This window comes from Tiliqua scincoides, chromosome 6 (genome assembly GCF_035046505.1).
Source record: "Tiliqua scincoides isolate rTilSci1 chromosome 6, rTilSci1.hap2, whole genome shotgun sequence".
In the NCBI taxonomy this organism is placed as follows: Eukaryota; Metazoa; Chordata; class Lepidosauria; order Squamata; family Scincidae; genus Tiliqua; species Tiliqua scincoides.
This window is the reverse complement of record NC_089826.1, coordinates 76,832,942-76,842,860: the sequence shown is the minus strand read 5'-3', so window position 1 is coordinate 76,842,860 and position 9,919 is coordinate 76,832,942. Positions and strand designations below refer to the sequence as shown.

The window sequence follows — 9,919 nt, the reverse complement described above, 5'->3', positions numbered from 1 at the left end:
ACTGGTACTGAAAAGTTGGATTCATGTCTACTCAGACATAAGTGTCATTATAGTCAATGGGGCTTATTCCCAGGTAAGTGTGGATAGGATTGTGTTAATCAGGACTTCCCCTAGTTTGAATGTCACTGCTATAATGCATTAATAGTGGAGCCTTGGGAAAGCCTCACTCTCAGCTTTAACTGCAAGATGGGCTGACAATATTAATTCTGCTCACAAAGTGGTTATAAGGACTACATCAAGATAAACACATGTGAAGCTCATTGCACACTCAAAGTGTTACACAAATGTCATGGCCTGTATGGTTTTTTCCTTTCTGGCAAGCAGCAGGGGTGTGTGTGAGTGAGATTTTTAAAGGGTAAACAGTGTAGGGTAAAAAGCTAACCACAGTGTAGCCCTCATTCAAATCGTGTTTCATCACCACCATTGTGTGGCTGCTTTTAAATGTGTGTAAAGTGCAGGAAATCCTGTTTCACAATCTCCTGCAAGGTGTCTAGTTTGGGCCTTCATAAAAAGGCTCCGATTCTATTGTGAATCAGGTCTGCTTTCTTACTCTCCTGTTCATCACTGAGGCCATTGTAGCTGGTGGGGCAAAGGGTCCGGGCTGCTTCTCATCCTTGTGCTTGGTTGCTGGAACTAATAGCAAGAGGCTGGCGGAAAGAGAGACAGTAGCTGTGGTGGTGAAAGGGGTGGAGGCAAAAATTGGCCTTTAGGGAGAGGTTTGGGTGGCTGGAATTGGGAATAGGAGTGGAACTCACCAGCCTGCCTTGTTACTACTGTACTGTACTTTCTCGTACTTTACCTACTGTAAGTCAGGTAAAGCCTACCAAGAAGAGCCAGGATGGTGTCCTGGTTTGGGAGTTGAGCTTAGACCTGGAAGATCCAGATCCCTTCTCAGCCATGTAGCTCCTTGGGTGACCTTGGGCAAGTCACTATCCCTTGGCCTCATCTACCTCACAGGGTTGTTGTGAGGACAGAAGGAAGGAAGGAAGGAACTATATACACCACCCTGAGCCTCTTGGAGGGAGGGCAGTATAGAAATGTGAAAAATAAATAACGCTGAATGGGCCATCTGCTGGCACTGTAAGGGTCCATAAACACCAATCAAATGGAAATGGCGGTCTATAATTTAATGCAATAGCCACAGTGGCATCACTAAGGTTTGCATCACCTGGTGCGGGAGGCCAGTGTGTCATCCCTATGATGGACATTCTCCCATGCAGCGGGTGGGGCAATGCCCTGAGTTGTAGGCATGGTGGTGTACCATTGCCCTGCCCCACTAGTTTTTTGGCTATAACTTTTGATAGAGAGGGGATATTCCAATGCTGTTTGTTTCATTGCATTCTGCATGAAATTATGTATTGATTGATATATAACATGATAGTATTATTTGAAAATACCAAAATTTAAAATTTTTTGGCAAGTAGTGGTGCCCCCCCCCCGTTGCATCACCCATGTGACCCATACCCCTTAGCAATGCCACTGGACAATCATAAGGCAACATCACAGAGCTTGTAAGGAGAAATAATAAAGCTGAAAGGGGCCCAAATACACCTCCTATCATCTTATTCCTGGAACCTGCAGTAATTCAGCACTTATTGCTATTCCTAGAAACTGCAGCTTCCCACAATGTGTGAAAAAAGTCAGGGTGGGCTAGAGTGTTGATGTACTCACAGTCATGACCACAACTCTCTACCTTCTCTTCAGTTCCCCGCTTTTCAAAGAGGAAGTGAAGGCAGCTGCCTGGTGAGCATCCAGGTAAGGGGGATTGCATGTGCTGTGCCACCCCATGTGCACAAGAGTCTTGGGTTGACACTTCTAATCTAAAGCCAGTGGTTCCCAAATTGTGTGCTGTGGCTCCCCGAGGAACCCTGTAAACCAGCCAGGGAAGCAGCGGAATCCTCACAAATCACCCTGTACAATGTATAGGATTGTAGCCTTAACTAGGAGCTGCAGTCAATGGGCCAGTAGATCAAGGAAGCAGCCCTTGAAAACCTTTGGGAAACTGTCTAAAGCTAACAAAACCCTACCTTTACTGCTGAGATCCATGGCTGAACTATAGGGCTTAAGTTTATATTTTGAAAATGTGATGAGAGGTAAGCTTATTGTGTTTCTGAGCATGTACAGAACATGCTTCCCTCCTGCCTGGACCAAGTCACCACAATCGGTTTCACACATCTGAATTCACATCTGAATCTAAGCATCTGGTTAGATGTGATGAGATGCAACCTTACACAGTGCTTCTCGGAGCATTTTGCTCACGAAGCCCTGGTTCAAAAAGTGGCTCTGAAAAGCCACCTTCTCTCTGTATAGGTCTAGTCCTCACAGGTCTGGAGTATTGTGTCCAATTTTGTTTGGACACAATCAACTATCCCAACTATCCCAACTTTGAGATAGTTGGATAGTGTCCAACTATCTCAAAAAGGCCATAGTTGAGCTAGAAAAGGTGCTGAAGAGAGCGACCAAAATGATTATTGGACCTGAACGGTTCCCTTATGAGGAAGGGCTACAGCATTAGGGGCTCTTTAGTCTCAAAATAAGATGCCTGGGAGAGGGGCACATGACTGAGACATACAAAATTATGCAGGGGATGGACAGAGTGGATAGAGGGAGGTTCTTTCCCCTCTCATACAACACCAGAACCAGAGAACATCTGTTCAAATTGAGTGTTGGGAGAGTTAGGGCAGACAAAAGAAAATATTTCTTTACCCAATATGTAATTAATCTGTGGAACTCCTTGGCACAGGATGTGGTGGTGGTTCTGGCCTAGATGCCTTTGGATTGGACAGATTTTTGGAGGAAAAGTCCATCACAGGTTACAAGCCATGATGGGCATATGCAACCTTCTGATTTCAGAAGCAGGCTACCTCAGAATGCCAGATGCAAAGGAGGGGACCAGGATGCAGGTATCTTATTGTCTTGTGAGTGATTGTCTTGTAACCAGACTGTGGAACTCCTTGCCACAGGATGTGGTGATGGAGTCTAGCCTAGATGTCTTTAAAGAGGGTTGGGAGAAATTTCTGTAGGAAAAGTCCATCACAGGTTACACGCCATGAGGGTTATGCGCAACCTCCTGATTTTAGGCTACCTCACAAGATACTGGAAGAACCAGGAGGCTGGACTGGATGGGCCTCCTTTGGCCTGACCCAGCTCTTGTGGCTCTTCTGATGTTCTTATATATGTGGATGATTTTCAGGACAGAGCCTGGCACTTCACTGGGCAAGGGAGATTAACCTGTGGGACCCCTTGGCACAGGATGCCTGCCTGTGAGTGATTAGAGTGCTGGTGGAAATTAACCTGTAGAACCCCTTGCCACCTGGTGGGCCACTGGGAGATACAGGAAGGGTGGGCCTGTGACCTGACCCAGCTCTTGTGTCTCTTTTGATGTTCTTATATATACACAGTGATGGATGTTTGTCAGATCAAAGCCTGGCCCTTCACTGGGCAAGGGTGACAGCACTGGAGATTAACCTGTGGAACTCCTTGCCACCTGATGCCTGCCTGTGAGCGAGGGAGCGAGTGACCAGAGTGCTGGTGGAAATGAACCTGTGGGACTCCTTGCCACAGGATGCCTGCTGTGAGTGAGGGAGCAGAGTGTGGTGGCTGGTGGTGCCTGCCTCGCTCTCCCTTCCAGCCTGTGCCCAGCCAGAGCTGGGACCAGCTGACACCTGGCGCGCTTCCCGCAGCGGCCACCAGAGGGCAGGCGAGAGACGCAGCCCTGCACTTCTCGCCTGCCGGACCGACGTTCAAGGGGCGGGGCTCCGAGATTGACAACTGCTTTGTCAAGTCCCGCCCCCTTGCTCCGGAAGCGGAAGGGAATTGCAACTCAACGGTCACGCAACGACTACACGGGATAGAAGTCTGTCCGCGGCGGCGGCTCTGCTCATGGCGCGCGCGGCTCGCGGGATTCTCGTCTTCGGCGGCTTCATCGCCGTGGTGACGGCGACCTTCTACCCCATCTACTTCCGGCCCTTGATGCACCTGGAGGAGTACAGTGAGTCCGAGCGAGTTCTGCGCACGCGCAGTCTTCCCCCTCCTCTCTGGGCACGTGAGCACTGTAGACTTGTAATCCCCAGAGTCGCACTTCCAGAGTTGTCTGTGGAAAGCCAGGAGTTGGGGATAGCTCTGAATGGGCTCTGCAGGTCAGTCCCCCTAAACAAGAGATGCTGGGAAGAGAGAAGGGCCTGCCCTTCCTGACTCAGAGCCCAGGCTTATGCATGTCTACTCAGAAGTAAGCTCCATTATAATCTATGGGGCTTACTCCCAGGTAAGTGTGGATAGGTTTGCAGCCTTACAGTCCAATCCAAGGTGTGTCTACTCAGAAGTAAGCCCCATTATAATCTATGGGATTGTGGCTTTAGAGCACAATCCTAGGCATGTCTACTCATTGCAGTCTATGGGACCTCATTGTAGTCTATGAGGCTTACTCCCAGGTAAGCGTGAATAGATTTGTAGTCTTAGAGCCCCAGTCCTATGCCACTCTACTCAGAAGTAAGTCCTGTTATATTCAATGAGTCTTACTCCCAGGTAAGTGTGGATAGAGTTGCAGCCTTAGAGCCAATCCAATGCATGTCTACTCAGAAGTAAGTTCTACTGTAGTCTGTGGGGCTTACTCCCAGGTACGTGTGGATAGGATTGCAGCTTCAGGCCCCCCTTTTTGCTCCATCTGCTTTTGGGACACACTGGCCCCATTCACTTTTCACAGAGGAAACTCTGGCCCTTGTGTCCCCATCTGACCTGCTGCAGTCAGTTCTTTGTATATGTGTATTCTCTTATCTTTGGGGGGGGGGGGCAGAACTGCCCTCCACCAGGACCCCTGGGGCGGTAAAGGGGGTAATTTGTACTCAGGTCCAGGAGCCAAAGGAGGGGCCCCCAGAGATTTCCTGGGATATTTTCTGACCTCATCCAAACTTGCTGACTATGTAAGAACATAAGAAGAGCCACAAGAGCTGGATCAGGCCAAAGGGCCAACTAGTGCAGTCTTTCAAACATATAGTGGCCCCAGCACACACACACACAAACCTGGTGCTTGGAGTGGTAAGTTCAGAAAAGCTCTTTATTCTCTTGAATGAAAATTGACTTTAAGAGACCGTAAAGAAAAAGAACACCCTCTTATTTTTGCAGGTCAGGTCTCGTTTAGGATCTAGGGACAGAGGAAGCTGCCTTGTACCAGGTTGCACCCATTGTCTGAGCTGGATGGAGCTGGTCCATCCAGCTCAGTACTGTGTGCTCAGGCTGGCACTTGCTCTCTAGTGTTTCAGACAGGCTTTTTTCTCCCAACTCAAATGAACCTAAGAGTCCACTGGATCAGGTCAAGGGCCCATCTAGTCCAGCTTGAACTGTAATCTCACAGTTACCCACTTGATGCTTCAGGGAGCACACAAGACAACAAGGGACCTGCATCCTGGGTGCACATGCCCTTTATAGCCTATAACCTGTGATGGACTTTTCCTCCTGAAATCTGTCCAACCCCTTTTAAAGGCACCTAGATTAGATGCCACGACCACATCCTGTGGCAAGGAGTTCCACAGACCAATAACACACTGTGATGGCTGCATCAGCTCATCCCTATCTGAACATAAGACCCATTTAATTAGAATTTGACCCATTTTAATCCGACACACAGCCCAATCCTATCCAACTTTCCAGCACCATATCCTATCCAACTTTCCAGTACAACCATAATGCAGCCTTGGGGTAAGAGAACAAATGTTCCCATACCTTAAGGAGGCCTCTGTGACTGCTGCCCCACCACAAGATGAAGCGCATACTCCATAGGCACAGCAGCACCAGCACTGGAAAATTGGTTAGGATTGGGCCCACAATCTTTTATCTTCTCTCATTTTTATGGAAGGGGATGGTAGTACAAAGGAAGAGCCCCACTGGATCAGGCCAATCTTGTAAATCTCACAGTGGCCCACCAGATGCCTCGGGGAGCACAAAAACCACAAGATAACTTGCATCTCACTGCCACTCTCCTGCATCTGGCATTCTGTTTACCTGCACTTTGGTTTCACTTGTGCCACTTTATTAAACACGTGACCAATTTTTAATGCATGAAAGCGAACACACCTTCCCTCCCTTGCCAGTCTGGTGTAGGCAAAAAAACTGCCATCCATGGCCAAATTGGAGGACTGAAAAAAAATCCTACTGATTTCAAATGTATTCCTAAACATCTGTTGTTTTTTTATACCTAAGAAGTAATAAATCCCATATGAACAGAAAATGAATTTCTTTTGAATAAGCAGCAGAAGCTCTTGGGGTTGATTTTGATCAGTCTGATGTCCCCCTGTTTTTAACCCTACGTGATCAGATTTGTTGGACCAATGAGGGCACAATCCTATGCATGTCTACTCAGAAATAAGACCTATTGAGTTCAAGGAACTTACCCCCAGGAAAATGTGGATAAGGATTGCAGCATGAGGTCAATGTATGTTCTTACCTATTTTTAATGTTTTGTGTTTATTCAGGAAAAGAACAAACAATAAATCAAGCTGGTATTATCCAGGAAGATGTTCAGCCTGCAGGTATATCTCTACAAATGCTTATTTGAGAAATGTATATGTAATTTACGTTATGTGTTTTTAAAACAGTCTGTGATTTAAATGTGGGTAAGTTCATTTAGGATTCCTTCCCAAATGAACAGTTTTTGGCTTCTAAATATACTTCTAAAACGTTTACTTTAACCAAATATAACTTGAGATTGGTTTTTATAAGACTTTTTTTGGGATTTTTTTTAATTCTCTGGGAAGGAAGGTCTGGTATTCCAACTGCTGGGATGCCCCTCCTCCTGGGAGGCAGGATCGGGACCATGATGAATGGATACTCCTCCCACATTAGGGGGGGTGTCCATTCCGGTCCTAGTTCTGGTCCTTTTCTCTCTGAGCAGGGGGGTGATTCTCCCCTGCATTCCAGCGGAATAAAGGCTCTGAGCAGCAGCCAGAGCACACCGGCTGCCAAGGGAGCTGCTTCAGGACGCAGCGCTGCCTTTCCCCCTCACTGTAGGCTTGCAGGAATGGCAGGCAGAGGCAGCGGGGGGTGGCTGCAGGCCCCCCCTCACGCGGAGGCAGCAGTGGACCCTCCCCCGCAGCGGAGCCGTCCCCAGCGGAGCAGCCAGCAGACAAGCCTTGGCCAAGTGGAGGGCACCATCTTGGGGCCCTCCCACTCTCGCGCGGGAAGACTCACGGCCGAGGCAGGGAGGTGGAGGAGTGAGCCGTGGGCTCCAGCAAGCTGCGCCCTGCTGAAGGCTCTGCTCCTCAGAGCCAAGGAGCCCCCAGTGTAAAGTATGCATTTGCGAGTTGGATATCATGTATGTGAGTGGCCATTGGTTGCTCATTAGACTATTACTTTAATGAGAGCACACAAATGTCCTTCATACTTCACTCAGAGCATATACACTTTATTCTTGGGTATTAATCCTCAAATATGAGATATTTTGTAAAAACTGACCCTTTTGTCTTTCTGGAAATACTTGTCTAAAACACTGACTTTTAATGTTTTCATGAAGGCCCAAGGAGGTGCAGTACCTTTATTAGAACCAATTTCATCACCAAGTCTGAGCAAGTTCTCTATTTTCCAGAAATCTTCTGGGCTGGATATTAAGCTAACCAACCCCCCCTCCCCAAAAGGAGAAAGGGAGCAAAGGGCTAGATTAGCCTCAATTGCTTATTCCGTCCCATACACTTATGACCAGAAGATTTGCTATCCAGGTTTCACAGTTTTAAATGACAAATTTGCATGCCACTTTCTCAAGCCCAGTGCTCATCAGATCTTTGACAATTTCTGAAGCCTTTGTGTATTCAAAAGTGTGGAGAAACTGGGTTGTTGATTATACACATAGGTTGCACACTTAGGGCGCAGTCCTAACCAACTTTCCAGCACTGGCATAGTGGGGCATGTGCTGCATCCTGCAGGTGGGGGGCAGTCACAGAGGCCTCCTCAAGGTAAGGCAATATTTGTTCCCTTAGTTAGAGTTGCATTTTCCTTAGAGTTGCATTTTCCTTAGAGATGCATTTTCCTTAGAGATAGGGTAGAGCAAAAGTTGGTTAGGATTGCATCCTTAGTGATGAAAGGGATGGTGTGACAGTTTAAAAATTTCACTAACCCTCTAAAATGAGTTTTTTTTTATATTTTATTTTATAGGATTAAAAGTATGGTCTGATCCATTTGGAAGAAAATAAACACTTTTCTGGGTGTGATCGTGAAGATGGATTTATCTTTCTTATTCCGTCAATTAAAGCTGTAGGTGCTTTCAGGCAACTAAGATAATGCAGAAAAGGACTTGGCATATTGGGTCATTCTATGGCATCAGTTCATATAAAGAACAGTAGGCTGACCCTCAATAGTTAAAGTCAACTTTGACCTCAGTGGTCTAGGAATAATGGAACAACATGTTCAATGTTATCTTGGGAAGCAGTTGGAATCTTTGCCTTTTCCTTTTTTTTTTTCTTTGAAGAAAGGGAGAATAATTGCTTTAGTGAATATAGATTGGATGTGACCAGAGTAAATTATACAAATGATGTTTTCTTACAAGTGTGCATTAAGTTAGCACAACACTTTCAAAACAGAATATCAGAACTGTGAATTCAGAGAGTGGTGCATTTGTAGATCTGTAAATCATGCCGTAATTCAAACAGGATGTCAAGTTTTGCAGTTGATCTGTTTTGTAATTGACAGCAGATCAAACTATTGTGAAAAGGGCTTCTTTGCAACAGCTTACTTCCAAGTAAATTTATTGTAATTGGAGACCGAAAGAGATTTTTTCCCCTCGTACAGTAAAAAGGCAAACATTTATGCAATTTTTTTCCTTGTAGGGGAATTGAATTTCATTTTTGATTACATCCATTGCCTATGGATGTTGTGTTGGAGTAAAGTGCACTTATTTCATATTTAGTCTTTATGGAATTAGCATTTAATTCTATTATGAGAGAATTTGGGTTTTGAAAGAACAACTTATTTTAATAGGCAAGCTTGCTGTTCAAAAATAAAAATGTTAATGTTTTGCCTTTACCCATCCCTGGTGTAGAGATCTCCTATATGACGTTGCATCACTTTTAATCTTTTTTCCTGGAAGCCTGTGTGCATCTTGTAGTTATAGCTGGCAAGCTTGGCTTGGATTTGATGGTTGAAGGAGATGCCAGCTTCTATATTCTCCGAGGCTGTTGTAGTCTCAGGACAGACCATCAGTGTGTTGCTGCACAAATGAATACCATGGTGGGTCAAGCTCAATAATATTTATTTATCTGTGGTGTGTTGATATGTCGATTTTATTTATTTTCTAATTCTTTGGCATTGTTAGCTGACCTGAGAACAGTTGTGCTGAAGAGCAGGTTACTTGTTGCCTACATTTAAAAAAAATGAATAAAACTTGTGTTGTTTAACAGTAAAGGTTTTGCCAGTATAGACCAAGTGTGTTCAAGGCACAGAATTACCCACAAGTGTGTGTGAGCACCTGTTGCAGTTATTTTCAACCCTTTTCATCTCATGGCACACTGATAAGGTGCTAAAATTTTCAGGTCACACCATCAGGTTTTTGACAAGACACACCACACTGCCAGCAGGGGGTTCACACCCCCAGTAGCCTTACTAATTACCCTTCATTTAACTCCAGCGGCATGACCTGTGCACCATCCGTTGCACACCAGTTCAAAATTGCTGACCTTGAATACGAAATTCAGATGAGGTGCAGTCTTCAGATTTGGAAGAAGTCTTGAAAGCATTCCTTTCACCCCTCTTTGGTTTAATATTTGCAGGACTGCTAGAGCCCTGCTAAAATTGTTATGGGGCTGGATATGGCCTGTAAGTTTTATCATTCTTGAGTTGTAGGTTGAGCCTCCTCTCCCATAGTATTTGCTGTATCCAGGGCTCATCAGGAGCAGGCTGAAGTTCTCCTCAGGGTAAGGGCATATTTTTCCCCTTACTC

The 9,919-nt window shown here is 45.7% G+C and overlaps 1 protein-coding gene across 1 annotated transcript; it reads left to right on the top strand.

The window, feature by feature from the left end:
- Positions 1-3,816: 3,816 nt before the first annotated feature.
- Positions 3,817-9,384, top strand: SMIM20 (small integral membrane protein 20). The gene is made up of 3 exons (XM_066632423.1): positions 3,817-3,991; positions 6,468-6,524; positions 8,140-9,384. Exons 1-3 carry the CDS (start codon positions 3,883-3,885, stop codon positions 8,175-8,177), a joined length of 204 nt encoding a protein of 67 aa, XP_066488520.1. The 5' UTR covers positions 3,817-3,882; the 3' UTR covers positions 8,178-9,384.
- Positions 9,385-9,919: the final 535 nt, after the last annotated feature.